The 15,665-nt window shown below is 38.2% G+C and overlaps 1 protein-coding gene across 1 annotated transcript; it reads right to left on the bottom strand.

Moving 5' to 3' along the window:
- Window positions 1-353: 353 nt before the first annotated feature.
- scn3b (sodium channel, voltage-gated, type III, beta) lies at window positions 354-8,863 on the bottom strand. Its single transcript, XM_054603933.1, has 5 exons — window positions 8,637-8,863; window positions 6,436-6,614; window positions 6,093-6,321; window positions 2,788-2,926; window positions 354-437 (listed from the first exon to the last, which is right to left on the bottom strand). Exons 1-5 carry the CDS (start codon window positions 8,689-8,691, stop codon window positions 374-376), a joined length of 666 nt encoding a protein of 221 aa, XP_054459908.1. The 5' UTR covers window positions 8,692-8,863; the 3' UTR covers window positions 354-373.
- Window positions 8,864-15,665: the final 6,802 nt, after the last annotated feature.

Genomic DNA, 15,665 nt, shown 5'->3' with positions numbered 1-15,665 from the left:
TTTATATACAAATGCCATACATTTTAAATTGCTATAATTTATTAACTGTATATGCAGTTCAGTGCCTTAAGGGAGTGTGTTTGAATGCATGTACTAAAAATTGTCATGTTTTATATTGAACTACTGTACACTGAATGGAGAGAGAACAAATGGAGGATTACTGATCAGGTGACATTTCCAAAAATGGCAAAGGGTACGAGAAAGAGGAGACGGACAGGGTGCTGAAGCAACAGGACTCCACTACAGAGCTGCACATGAGTTATGAGTCTAAAAGAGTGAGTACAAACAGTGAGCTGAGGAGAGGAATGATTTCAGTGATCGGGATCAAGTTGAGAGAGTCACATGTAAAATACCGTGTCACTGAAAACAGCTTTTATTCGGTAACAGGAGCGGCTGGGTTGTCTTTCTGCTCAGAAGGAATGGCTAGGTAGTTTGTCCTGCAGGCAGATTGGTATAAAAACAGAGGAGTCTCTAAGACCTGTTGGTAGGACACTTTCTATCACCATGTACCACAAAATAATGCTGTGTTAAATTTGAACAGCGGTAAAACAAGATGTTTATCCCTTTTGGGACTGTGGCCCTTTTGTGCATTCATATTTATCTCTTACTCATGATGTCCCAGCAATGTACAACCCCAGAGTAAATCGTTTTAAAAAGATAAAACCCATCACTGCGATGTGGGCAGCTATCATCAGAAAGAAACTAGAACCTCATACAGTATTTAACAGCAAAAAACACAACACCTCCAACAAACATGCATCCAATTCAATAGGGCTGCACAGAAACTGTGTAGATGAAGTAAAATTTATAATAGTGAAAATACTTTTGTGTCTCTGTCAGCAAATTTCAAACAGAGCCTCATTTTGTATGTGTTTGACAGATTATCACTTTTGCTGCTGAGTTCAATCTTTCCCTTCAGTAACATGATTAATATGATCTGAGCCACTAATGTATCACAAAATGTAACCTCAAAATGTTTTGGTAGCCTACATATCCATTGAGCCCGGGTATAGCTATGAAGCCCACCACAAAAAAAGCATATTTGAGGGGGTGTAGTAGGGTGTCTCTTTCAGCTGCAGGAAATGATTAAGTTTACAGAGTTACGCACATTCGATCACTTGCTTTAAATGAATGTGCACTCCTGATCTGAACATTGATTAAAAAAAAATATATATATATATAAAAAAAAAAGGTGGACAGCCCCTTCATGGCTTAAATGTGCCACTAAATGTTGCATCTATCTGTGCGTTACCTTTCATGGCCAATATGAACCAATTTAAAATGTACCTAATTGATTTCATATGGCTTTACTTCAGTTTTCAAATCAAACTAAATGCTTGAGGAGCTCTAATAATGTTTTATCCACATATTATTGGGAAGAGCTGGTTCACTTCATTGTTCACTTTTATTTGATTTAGGGGTTAATTAGGGCTGAAAATGTGATTATTTTTGATTTATTGACTGATCATTTCTTTCATTGGTTGTTTTGTCTATAAAATGTCAGATTATAAAAAATGCTGATCACAGTTTCTCAGAGCCCAAGGTGTCATACCTAACATCTATTATTTTGGCTGATCAACAATTAAAATCTTGAAAATATTCATATTAGCAAAAATATTGATGATTCAATTTCTGTTAATCTAGTAATTAAGGATTAATTCAATCTAGTTTTTTGAGGCCATAGTTTGTACTACAGTTGCATTGGTTTGCATTAAGATTGTACATGTTATTTTTGTTAAATTGTTTAGTAATTTTTTATTTTACCGCAATTTACAGTTTCTTAATTATTTCCAAAGACTTTGCCATAGAAGTCTTTATTTTCTCTATTTTTATTACCAGTATCCGATTCATTTATTCCAATTAGTTGCTAATATAGCCGAGAGTAACAAGGCAAATATTAAATACAAAATACATGGAGAATGAAGTCTGAAATGCATAAATGGAGCTTTTCTTTCAAGGAAATTCCTGTTCTTCCATGAATTAATACCAAAGTACACAGTTTTTCTTGGGAGCGAGAAATGATGTGATATTACAGTACTGTAAAAAAAATAAAAGCACTTCTCTATTAAGCTGTGTTTGTCAAACCCCTGTGTATCTACTTTTCTGGGCTCTATGCATTAAATTTGGGATCAGGATTAATCGCCCGCAAAACAACAATAACTGTATAAGCACATGTACTATGTGATTTAACATTGAAATTGCCTGTTAAAAAGTTGTCAACCTGGATTGACTGGACTCGTCAACACCATGAAAACCCGAAGGGAGCTGACTATGCAGGCACATTTGAGTCTTTGTCAGTGCTGACAAGGTTCTGCAGAAAATGAGATTCTGATGGTGCTGCAAATGCAACTGATGTAAAAAGAGCTGTTTAGAAAAAAAGAGCAGTCAGCAGTGCTTGGAATTTTTCAGGCCTGTCAGGTAGTCTAAGTGAAAAAGACAGATTACTTTTGCTGGAGTTTACAAACTGATGCAGTGTAGACTCAATTAAATCTCTGTCTTTTTGTCTGTCTGACTCTTTCCCTTCCTCTCTTTCTGGCACTCTTTGCCTCCATAATCTCTCTTTCAGACCTGTTTCTAAATTACTGCTTATTATTATGTATTAACCAGACATCAGGCATACACAGGTAACACTATTTGGCATACACCTTCTTGGTTATTCATAATATGAATCCACTATGTTGCTGCTGAACTTTAGAAATAGGTTTGTGTTCCAATTAGCTGCTTTCCTTCGTACCCAGACTCACACTTATCTTTTTATCCATACTTTTGTGTCTGTGTGGGACTCACGCTGTGTCCTGGGCCTGCTCATCTGACTTGGAAATCTTTCTGTAGCAGTAGACCATCTCTACCAGCAGCCAGAAGGTCAAACACACCAGCAGCACATACATCATGATCTCAGAGTAGAGCGCTGCGGCGTCTCCAGTGGCTGTGGAGCACAAACAATAGCAAGGAACATGTATTATTCAGTATGCATCATTCCTGTGAATGTCTCTGTGTTGAATATAGCAGGGGAGACTTTCTTTATTCACTGGTTTAAGAAAGTGTAAAGCTTGTTCATGTATGTGCAACACTGATGACCCACAATCAACTCTCAGTCATTATAGAGAAAGCAATATTTATATGGTAACAGTTGAGTCCAACTCAATAGGTGCAATAGTTATCACAATGCATCTGAACTTTAAGCAAAGCCAGGTCAACTGTTCCAGTGTTCGAAAACTTTAAAAAAGATGAACAAACTATGTTGCATACAGAACATTATGGCCATTCCTGTAGTACATTGATAATAGAGCCTAGGGAGTTAAAGGTGACTTGTGGAGTTTTCTTGTAAACAAACAAAAGTTGTGTTTGCATTCAGGGTTTCTTAGCAGTATACAATATGCACATCCTTAAGGTCTACCAGATGTGTGGTGTTCATTTCCTTCTTCAATAAAACATTTGCTGAGACTTTTTTTTGTAAATGCCTTAACTCTTGCATTGTTTACCTCCAACCTTTTCTTGTTTACTGCTTTTGGTGCTGCATTGCTACATCTGCTAATAATTGTCGGTTGGTACAGTAGTGTGAAACAAATGGCAGGCTGCATGTGTGTCCTTATGAGCGTGCATAGTACAAGCTAAACTGGGGCCTAAAGAATATTGCTCCATAGGGCTGCTAGTAGTCAAGTACTCCACAGGGTACCTTTAAATATGAAATATGATGGATATGCAAAGTCACAGTGGTTCTCAGGGCATACTTTCCATGTATACAAATGTAAGACTTCAATTATAACTCATAAAGTAATACATTACATTATATTTACTTTAAGGAGATAGGTTCACATTATTTCAAATCTGTCTTAGGTCCATACTCTGATGCCCTTATGAACATTGAAACATGGCTTTCAGTGTAAGTGATGGTGGACAAAATCTGCAGTCCTCGTTCATCTTAAGTTAATATGAGGCTTTAGCAGTATGAGGTCATCCTATTGAGCTGATATCTGCCAAAGTTCAACTATTTTTCGTACAGAATCCCCTCTTTGTGTCTCCATAGAGCTGTGGTAGAAGAATAGAAACAGGAAGATGGAATTACAAACAAGATGAAGCTAAATAAGGCTAAATTTATATCGCATACATTTTTTTTTTTTTTTTGAGGACTGTGGATTGTCTCCATCACTTACATTGGAACTGCATTAGAATATTTTTTTTAATGGCTGGTATGAAAAGGAGGAGTGATTCCAGCAAGAAAACATTCTTTCAAATGTGCACCTGACTTGGGAAAAATGTGAACCTATCCTTTAAGATCTTTCATGTAAGTATCATTATGAGCCACTGTGAACCACTGTGCCCGTGATTGTGTACCAAATTCCAGAAAGCCTGCTGACCAGACAGTTAACAGCGTTCACTGATTTGATCCTGGAGTCTCTGCAAATAGAGGCTATTAGTGTAATATAATCCCTTCGATGGGAAAGCACAGATATGTTTGGCGTACACTAATCCATTCTGCTACTATGGACATCATTACTGTAACATGATTCCTAAGCTGTAATGTACAGTATACACTGTCTGGAGACTTTGTGAAATGTGGTCCCACATGTATGATATGTTAAGGAGAGACTTGTAAATATTTATAAAAGATCAAACTGTAGTATATATTTTAGAAAGTTCCACTTCGGAGGATAATCACATTCATATTATTTTTATTTTATTTTTCCAGATAAAAACCAAACACCGGGTAACAGCTTGCCTGGCCTTTTTTTAAATGCCTCTGATAGTGAACTATATACCACATGCAAGCAGTTATAAATAATGTAAAGTTAAAGACCTTTTAAAAAAGTAGTTCCAAATATACATGTAGAATTGTATATTCGATCAAAGTGGAAAATTACACATTCAGCAAGCCAAGCATTCGGGAAGCAGAATACATTACCCCTTATCATAGATAGCAAAGTAGTTGGTTTGAATTAACCCCTTCAATGACAACAGAAGAAAGCTTTGATGAACAATAAAGGCAGACAAAACAAGACACACAATTATTCCTCCTCAGTACATTGTCTCAAAGGGGAGAGAAGGAAAGTGGTGTTGTTAATGCCCCCACACTGATGCATCACTTAGTGAAAGCATTGCAAGTGAAAGTTGGAAATATATAATAAAATGCAGAACGCACTTAAAGTAGTCGGATAAACACTTTATGCAACATCAAAGGAGGGGCATGTACAGCACAAAGAGAACATTTAGTACTCAGAAGTCAACATGGCACGGACTTGTATTTGCACCAGAAGGGATTGTTAATTAACACGCCTGAGCTGAACCTCTCCAACATATTCTGTGTGCAGCTGTAACATCATCATCATTATCATAATCATCATCATAATAATGTTAGTGTTGAAATGTGCAATACTGCTGGGAAATGATCAGTTATGCTGTCCTGCAACTGAAAAGCAAGCTCTTTTGATTAAATTGATCTCAGTTCTGAGAACATTGCTAATGTAATCAGTTCTCCTGATATTGAAAACAATGCAGAAAAACACATTGTACACAGATTATAGATATTTGAGATATTCTGCTGTATAGCCACTCCTGTGGAGATACTGCTAGCCTAACACTGCCTTTTTGGGAGAGCTTTTGAAGGCTAAATATGAATAATACATTTATTCAAGGCTGTAAAAGTGGTTCTTGCATTTTTTATTTTATAATTTACAAAAGAGTGTACAAAATTTGCAATGGGTTATATAGATTGGGAAAGCAGCTTAAAGCTACTACAAGTAACTTTAATTTTTGTGGATTTTGGCGGTACCTGTGGACGAAAGCAGAAGTGTCAGATTGAGACTGTTTAATAACCATTCATTAGTTCCTAGCATAAATTTTAAGTGTCAGATCTGAGTTGTTGATCTATGGGGACTGATTCTATTTTTGGTAACCTCTCAGGGGCATGCGATGACCAAAAACACATTTAACGGCAAACACAAGTCTGCTCTGTATTAACTCTGCAAAAATGATTTGTCTCCACACAAAATCATAGCTGGACTTAACATTGAGCTGTAGCAACCAAGCATTTGACCACAGAAAAGAAAAAGGACAAAATAACATGGTAAGAAGAGGGAAACTATTAGCCGCACCTTTCGCTTTCACCTTCAACTTGATTTCCTTGGTGAGGGAGGCTGAGGGTTTGAAGAAGTCAAACTCAAACTCGCGAAAGACGATGCACTCATAAATGCCACTGTCATTAAAGGTGACGTTGATGATTCGAATGGAGACATCTTGCAAATCCTGGGTCCCATTCCAGGCCAGACGGCCCTTAAATGGTCCGTCCAATTCAACTGATCTGTCAACATCATACTTCCATATCTACAAAAGAGTTAGAACAAGCATGCATGTATAAAATGTATTGTCTACCAAACATACTAGTATGAACACATACAATGTGTCATATCATACACAATAATGTAGCATGGGACTTACATGAGTTTTGTTAGATGGGATGTCTTTTTCTTCGTTTGGCATGTAGTACCAATTCACGTACGTCTTTGATTTGATTTCATCCCTCTTCATACAAGAAATGCAGGACAACTTCATGGATGTCCCAAGGACTGCATCAGTCGCTGACGGGACATCGACACATACTGGCCGGCTCAGGTGGACTGGAGGAGCATAGAAAAGTCAGCAAGGTGGCCAGATGAAAGCTCAGTCAAAAGGTTTAAGTCCTCCTTTCAATGTTTTGCTTATTTTTACTTTGTGTTTGACCTTCATGGTGCAGAATGATCTATGTGCAGAGTTTGGGACTATAGGTTGTTTAAACTTTCATCTGCTGAAGTGTATATGTGCTCATCTTAAATGTGAGTTTAATAAGTGTAGGTACAAGGTGATCACTACTAGTTTAAAAACCTGTCCTGGTTCAGTTTGCAACTAGTCTGCACATTTGAAAGTGTGATGTGAAAACTTGAAACCTTCAATGCACAAAGAGAAACTGAGAATAGACTTTGCATTAAAGTAGGAGAAATCCTGTAAAACCTTCTGAAATGACTAATAACTACTTTTGCATTTTTATGCCTCCACCAGCCAGTCAAGTTGCAGTTTACATATATGTCTGTCCAAAATGTCATCTTTTCATACATTTATACAAGACATTTGTGTGAAATTGTCATAATTAGCACATCAATTATGGCATTATGGCCAAAAATGTGTTTTATGAGGTCACAGAGACATTTGACCATCAAGTTTTTTTGCCAAATTTGAAGAAATTCCATTAAGGTGTTCCTGATATATCGTGTTAACGAGAGTGGGCCGCACAGTCGTAAGTATATGTGGCCGGCATGTAGGCATTTAAACACTATTTTGCATATTCAAGATTTTGGATATTTCAGTGTGGGGTAACTAATACATTAACGTTCTTAGAATGATAAACTAGTTCATTTATTTTTTGTGAAAAAACTATTTCGGACACTAATTATTATTCAAAGAAGTGTATTTGTATAGGTTTTAAAAACATGTTTGGAGGGAAGCTTTAACTTTTAGATTCAGTTTATCATTAATTGCATGCAAACAATATACTGCAGTAGTCTTTTAAAGAGCTTTTCAATATTCACTGAACCAAACAGGTTGCCTCAGAGTAGGCCGATTGTAAAAGCAGGAGCATTTCAAAGTAAAAGTGCTTAACGTTGGAGATAATTCATCTTCTACAAATTCTTTGGGAGGATTAAATATGTTTTTGGTGTAGGCCTAAAGACATTTTCAGGCTTCATTTCTTTAAAAAAAATTAAACTCATGGCCTAGTGTTTCTTATTGAGGTCATCAGCTCCTGCACTCTGCGCTTACATAGAGCCAGACACAAAACTCAGTAAGCGTTAAAAAGACACAAATTCAATTATACAGCTCCGTGAGCACTGCAGAGATTTGAGTCACAATACTGATAGCAAATCCGAGATCATCCAGGCCAGTAAACACTAATGATGGCCTCTGCCCATTAGTCTTAAAAGGCAGAAGGAGGAATAAATGGAGGGAGGAAGTGTTGGATGCTGGGACTGAGGGAAGTGTAGGAGGACAACAAAGTATTGTGGGCAAGCAGGAAGAGGATTAAAATTGATTGAATAATTGCATTGCAAGAGATGGAAACATTTGAGAAGGCAGGAAGTGGATGATAAGGTGGAGGGAAAGAATTAAGGGGATTACAAACATTTCTTGTGAAGTGAAGTGAGGCAGTATTCTCAGTGAGCTCGCCACATGGATGTCTGTGTGTGCTGCTGTGTTGGGTCCAGTGCTCTTATACAATCCAAAGTCCCCCAGGGCAGACAGTGACAACATCAATGCCATCTCATCTCATCTCATCTTGTTTTTGCTAAGGGCTCATACAAACACATGGAAATAGGACCGAGAAACAGTGAGACTGATAGGGAGTAAACAAACAAAAGGGAAATAGCTATAGCCGGGTGTCCTCTGTTGAATGGATTGATTTATTTTGCTCAAATGCAAATAACACTGAGTGGTGCTGCACTCTGCAGGGGTCAGTGAAGCTGCTCTCAAAGTGGGTTTTCAGTTCACAAACAGTTGAGTTCAAAATCCATTAATAAAGCCTGTGGTTACTCATCTATGCATCTCTGTAAGCTAACATCTGCTGCAATAAAACATGCAACATGCAAGATACATGTTGCACAGTTATTACTTACCAACAAAAATCAAAAGTACCAAAGTTTGTAGATGAACTCTGGTTCGAGTTACCATATTAGGCTCTTTCTGGAGCTGTTGGCGGACAGTGTCCCCTCCAGCTGTTGCTTTTGGGAGAAACCCTTAAGTTGTCTTCACACAAGGCCAGGAGTGAGATAACAGGAGTTGTTGAAATGACTTCAGGACCTCGGACAGCGCCTCTCCTCGGCAGATGAGCGCGCAGGTAACTTCCCTCCACACGGCTGAAAATCCAAAGCAAACTATGATGATTAAAAGGACGGATTTCAAAAGACAAAAGAGCATACAAGAGTTGCAGAACCGAGGCTTCAAAATCTCTGCGTGCTCATTTATACTCAAGTCTTTCAATAACCCCCCGACTTGCAATTCAACATCAATTTAGAAAGCATTAACTTCATTATTCGCTCCAATCGGGTGAAATAAACAAGTCCACGAAAAGGCGACACAGCAAGTCCTTCCGCTGCTGTCATTCAGTCCAGATCCATCCAGAAACATAGATAGAAAAAAAGAAAACAAGTGAAGAGGAAGAGGAACCTGTGGATTCTCAAAAGCCGATTTAGTACCGTTGCGAGTACTGTTGTCTTGTTTACACAAACAGAAAAAGAAATGCTAGCTGTTCTCTCATTTCACTCCTCAAGGAATAACTCCATGGACTGTTTGAAGTATTCCTCCTCCCTTAAGGATGGAGGATGACATTTCCCAGCCGCGGATCGCTGCCTTTGTTTTTCAGCAGTCACTTAGCGCTGGCAGGGCAGAGGCACTTTGATACGCATGCGTGAAATCACTCCCTCCTACACTACAGCGTGCACGTCCATATCACTCGTCATTTGCGTCGGCCTAACCAACTCATCATGCACGCCTGTTTGCATTTGATTTCCTTTTGACTGAACAAACAAAACCCAGCGCGTCATTACATCACGTGAAACTGAAAGCAAATCAGTCCTATTAAAGCTGAAGCAGAACAACAAGAGGAACTGGCTGTGTCATGTGTTGTATGGCATACTCTTGTTGAGCAGCTGCTTTTCATTTCATTTAGGACATTGCACCTGTTACACATCAGTGACGTGCATTATTCCTGCTTACCAATTCTTTGCAATGTATTTTTAGTCCAAGAAATAGGACCAGTGTTCAGAGGATGCACCGGTTCGATTGAAGCTTTTCCGTGATATAGAATATTGTAGCCTCAGGTCGACAATGTGGATTAAGGTTTACAAAGCGCACATACTGTGCACAATCTGATGCATCTAATGTATCCACACATAAAGGCATTGCAACATACATGCAATGATTCCTAGTCTGATTTTGTGTTTCGAAAGCATATGAATGCCAAGCACATACACAGACTGATCAATATCTGTGGCTCACTGCCGCCATGAAGCTGATAAAATACTGTGCAAGACATGATCCACTGAGGAAATATCGTCTATCCTCTTGAGTCTAGCCTTAAAAGGGCTTGACCTTTCCTTGATATTCTGTCTATATTTCAGTACAAAATCATGACTGCGATCCAGTAACAATTGCCTTTCCTTTTCTTTAATTATTAAAGGGATAAAAGAAAGCTGAATACAAAGGGTGAATAATGATTTTTTTTAATTAATTCTGTTACAATGAGTCAGGTAGGGACATATTAAACCCTTATTGCTACACATCACACCAACACATCCTGCACCAGAAGAGGAGTAGAATGACTATATCACAATACTTGTCTCACTGAAAACTAAAGTGATTTGGCTCCCTTGTAAAATTTGAATGATGTGACGAGGATTCAATAAAACTGCCGACAAAACGAATCCACAGGGGACATCTTTCTCCTTTTTCCTTCTCTGTTACCTGCACTACATCCAATTTAAATATTAGTATTGATATCGCGACTATTTCTTGTGGAAAAATCTATATTGATCTATTAACTACATTAATAAATATGTATGAAAAGACATATGAAAGGGCTATGTTTCTTTACAAAGAAAACCTCCTACTGAACATATTATATGATTATACGATAACATATTTCAGTTTAATCTCTGTTTTTTCAAAGGGTCAAGGATATGGCATCCTCAGGCCTGAAAGAGAAACGTTAATCTCAGCGTAGCACCACAGTACTTAATCTCACTGCCATTGTATCTGGAGTCATGAGAGGATTACTTAGAATAGAAATAAAGGATTTGAGAATTTCAGCATTATCTTAAAAAAATGTATCTATCTGTAAACATCAAGATGAGCATGAGGACAAGTTGTGTTGACAGAGTGAAACAACAAGTTTTTGCAGCAATGCTATGTTGTTGGAGCAGATTTTAATGTAAAAAGAACGGCAAAGAGGCAGCTGAATGCACTTTCGTGTTGCTGTCAGCATCAGCAGTAGGCCGGCACTCTGAGAAGCAGACTAAATATGGCAGGCTTGGATGAACCACATCCTGCAGATAAGAAACCATAGCAACAGTAATGCAGTGCAATGGTGACTACAGGAGACCTGCTTAGCGACAGACCACAGACTTAGGAAGAAAACAGGAAGCCTCAAACTAAGCTCTCTTTTCTTTTACAAAGAGCTCAGAAATCATCCAGTGTGTTTTGATTTACTATCAACAACAAAAAAATACTTTCAAAATAAAATAAAATAATACATTGTGTTCAGGTCTAAGGGCTTTCCCAGCAGCCCAACACATTTGAGTTTTTGAGGGTAAATGTATCCCCAAAGAGAGCACCAACACCAAAACAGAAGAGTAGGAGGACAGCATTAACCAACAGTTTACATAAGGGAGTGATTTATTAAAGTGACTGGACATAAATAAATGGGTTAGTTTGCTCATGTATGTGCTGTATATATGCGTGTGTGTGTGTGTGTGTGTGTGTGTGTGTGTGTGTGTGTGTGTGTGTGTGTGTGTGTGTGTGTGTGTGTGTGTGTGTGTGTGTGTGTGTGTAGGGCCCTTTGTGGATCTACTGTGGAGAGCAGATTTCTAGGGATTTGGAAGGATTTCAAGATTATAAAATGATTACAGCAGACAGCCATGGATGAAACATGTTGGAAACAGAGATTTAAATCTCATGTGCAGCTTGCTAGAAAACAATATCTTGATGCTGAAATTTGGTGCAGTGTACTAATCCCTCTAAACATTTATCATATTCAGTTCAGATCTATCTGTATCTTTGCATCCAGCACTGTTTGCAATTATAAAATGCATGTTTTACATTCAAAATATATCACAGGAAGTTTGCTACTGTTCAGACAGAATTCATTTAAAAACAAGATTATTATCTTAAACGGGTGATTTATTAAGCATTAAGCCTTTTATTATTTCTGAACAATGGCAGACTTTGTGCAATATATTTTGTATGTGATTCATTTTTATTATTTTATGTATATCATATATAAACATACTTATACACACATAATCACACAAACATCACACAAAGACAGTCTTCCTAAAAATAACACTTGTGTTGATCCAAAAACTAGAGCAAACATAATGCTGTACTGATGTACACACACAAGGCTCCAGAGCAGCGTTAGATGACGCCATGTCCCACAGTGAGGCCAAATCACTGGCACATAGCAGCTAATCTAATTGATAAGGCGTATAATCTCAGGAAGTCACTGAACCACACACACACACACACACACACACACACACACACACACACACACACACACACACACACACACACACACACACACACACACACACACACACACACACACACACACACACACACACACACACACAGCTATGGGGCAATGCCAGATTCAACCCGGGGGACTTGGCAGAGAGCTCTAAGCTAACACTGATAGTAAGTGAAGACTTGTTCCATCTGACCTTCTGATTTGGCTCACAGCCCCCTGTAGGAATACTCACTTTCTATTAAAAGACCCAGAACCCCGTGCGTCAGATAAACCATCGAACTAGTCATGCAGCATAGACCTCCTCTCTAACAAGCTTTCAGGTTTAGTAGTTACTTTAAATTTCATTTAGTGAACCTCCTGGTCATGGAGAAAGATCACCACAATGAATAGGGCTTTGCAAAGACAGGTTTAAAGGTCCTGAATGTGTGCAAAACAGAGAAATATTAAATATTGATGAAGACATATTGATAAAGAGAAATAGTTGTGAGAAGGAAGTAACACAGAAGCACAAGTGTCACTTTGTGCTCATTCAGCTGAAGATTATTCTCTTTATTAGAATATGGTGATGAACTCCTGCCTGAGAAACTATCTGGACAAGATGACAAATTGTGTCACACCACTGCTTGTTGCCAGAAATTACATTTGTTCAGGATCATATACAAATAAAAGAACACATCTGTTTTTATAGCTGGTACAAATTAAGACAGAGGCCACTCGGAGCGTTTCTCAGCAAAAAAGAAATAACATTTTTACTGGACATGGATAATCAAACTATTTTAGGCTGAATATTAAAAAGCACAAAAAGACAATCAAATAATGAGAACCGCATAAAAAAAACGTAGTTCTCAGTATTGATCTTCATTCAGATCCAGTTTCTGATCAGTAGCCCCCCACATGTCATCGATATCTTTATGTCCAGCTGTTGTGTCTTGTGTGATCTTACTGTTTGGCTCCAGCTTTCCTGAGAAATTAAGACGCAGCTGATCTTGGCTCTCGAGCCTCTGGCGGTCCAGTAATGTGTCAGGGTTGTTGCTCTGGACAGTGTCACTCATCAGCTGGTCAGAAATATGACTCTCCAGTTTAGAGTTACAAAGACCTCTGCTCTCTACTCTTCGTTGGCTGTGACTCTTGCTCACTGGAATACTGTCCTGCCGCTGGCCGCCAGCCGAACTCCAGTCATCTACACTGGGATAATGCTCCCTCTGCTCATGCTGAGTGGTGCTGCTGTCTGTTTGTGTGCTGCTTCTTGTTCCATCTTTTGACTTGCTGTCATGCTGCTGGCTCTGTCTGAGCTGGCCTAATGTAATTTGGAGCTCATTGAGGCGATGTGATACATAGTGTCTCTTCAGTTCCAGCAGGATTGTTCCATTACGACTCAGACTTGGCATGCTTGTTGGCGTTGCCCTCTGCGTAAGGAAATATGACAAAGAATGGATTGTAGATGATGTCTGGTAAAAGATATAAATGAATCCATGCACATAGTCTCAAGCAACAACGCAAATATGCAAATGCGGGAACATATATTCAAGAAGACTGATTCACACAGCATGATGCTTGAATGACTGAATCAACTGAACGTATCAATGTAATCATTTATATGTATGAAATGCTAATGAGTAGTTAGAAAGTTAAAAATCAATACCTCAGCATGTTGAAATTTGACTTACAATCAATAGTATATTACATATCAAGACCTTCAAATTCAATTAAATTACCATGCAGATTCAGTTGTTGGATTATGCAATAATACCTGAAATGTGTAATATTCAAGATAATTACCGCAGAATGGCTGCCAGCACTGTTTTCTCTCTCCTTTAGCCATGTGTTCATTTGAGCTCTCTTCTGTAGCTGCACGCTCAGCAACAAGAAAGACTCATTCATGCGGTCAATTTCTTCCTCTATGCAGGACATCTGTAATTGAGGATATGGTGAAGTAACGTGTGGTGCATGGAGGGCAATGACTTTTCTCTTCAGTTAAGATAATTTATGATTTGTAAGTGATTGATACCTGCATTGGTGTCCCTTTTGGTGGCGAACCTGCAGAAATGAAACAAGACGTTTGATTCTTCAGAATAGCAAATACATGTCTCAATGGAATCTGAATTGATATAAAAGACAGAACGATTAAAGCAACTATTGATATAAGATTATTTTGTAGCTGAAGCACCACCGCTTATTGCTTTTAGAAGCTTCAGGGCTCATTGGCATGCTGTCATTCAAGTCATGAAGTCATTTTTCTGGAACAAATGCTCTTTAAGAAGAAAACTGACTTCGCTGCATTTCACTCCATGACCTCATGTATTTGTTTAATTATATAGGTGATATAGATCTTGTGACTGGGAAGAATTAGAAAAGTTTCTGACATAAATCTGAAATGGCAATCAAATATGTTTATTATTTTATATGGGTGCCAAACTATTGTGAAATATCGGAAATTCATGGGTTGCGCTAAAAATCCTAACGTTAGGGATCAATAGCTCTAGGGCATCAAACTGTAGTTTTAAAAAGCACACACTGATCCTTTAAAAGTGTTATGGTTCAGTCATGTACTTTTTTGTTATGATATGTGGTATATTTTGTCAATCCCTTGAATAGTTTTGTTTTGTTGTTGTTGTAATTGCGTCATTGATTTTGAATATTGTTTAACCTTATTTTCTGTCTTACAAAACATTATCAATTGTCTTACCTGCATTTGTGTCCTCTGTTGAACTCTGTTTGAGGTTTGTGATGAGCTGCTCCAACTTGAAACATTTATATTTTTGAAGTCTAAATTGGAAGACAGGCAGAAAAAATATTAATTACATGATTTCTTTAAAGGGGCATACTATTTTCTGCTGCATGTTTTATCTTTCTCACCAACCTGCTAGCTAATAGGTGCTCAGTGAACTGCGCTTCAGTTGGAACTCTAATGTTGAGAAATTCCTCAACTAGTGCACCATTCTGCCCCTCTGAAGCATTGCATTTTGACTGTGAAGAAGAAAGCATAAAGGGTTATCTGCCCCTACCAGTGCAGTAGGAGGATGATGTTTGAAGCTTAAATACAACCTCACCTCTTCCCCTTTGAAAGAAAAGTTGAACAGTTGAAGGCTTAAAGCTGAAATGGCCTCATGAAGAACTTGCACAAAGTCCTGAGGTTTGGATCCTAAATTAGACAAAATAATAATAAAATATTGTTTCCAAAGAGGATTACTTTGTGCTTTTAAAGATGATTTTCAGAGCTACAGTACTGTATTACAAGACTGTAGCCAAACGATGGAACAAGATTGGGTCTCAGGACTCTTTTCTATAACTGTCTGTGTGATTACCTGCTGCTATGTAGGCCATGGACTGCAGAATAGTAGCGATGAAATGTCCCACGTGAAGAAGCTTTGCCTCTGACAGATAAAGGATTTGATTG

Source organism: Anoplopoma fimbria, chromosome 1 (assembly GCF_027596085.1).
Source record: "Anoplopoma fimbria isolate UVic2021 breed Golden Eagle Sablefish chromosome 1, Afim_UVic_2022, whole genome shotgun sequence".
NCBI lineage: Eukaryota > Metazoa > Chordata > Actinopteri > Perciformes > Anoplopomatidae > Anoplopoma > Anoplopoma fimbria.
The sequence above is the reverse complement of the archived record's forward strand: the minus strand, read 5'-3'. Positions and strand labels throughout refer to the sequence as shown.

Coding starts and splice junctions, on each gene's coding strand:
- scn3b (XM_054603933.1), bottom strand. CDS start 8,691: ATGGTAACTCGAACCAGAGTTCATCTACAAACTTTGGTACTTTTGATT. Junction 6,615..8,636: donor GGTACTTTTGATTTTTGTTG/GTAAGTAATAAC, acceptor ATGCTCCTCCAG/TCCACCTGAGCCGGCCAGTA. Junction 438..2,787: donor GAGCAGGCCCAGGACACAGC/GTGAGTCCCACA, acceptor ATCTGCCTGCAG/GACAAACTACCTAGCCATTC.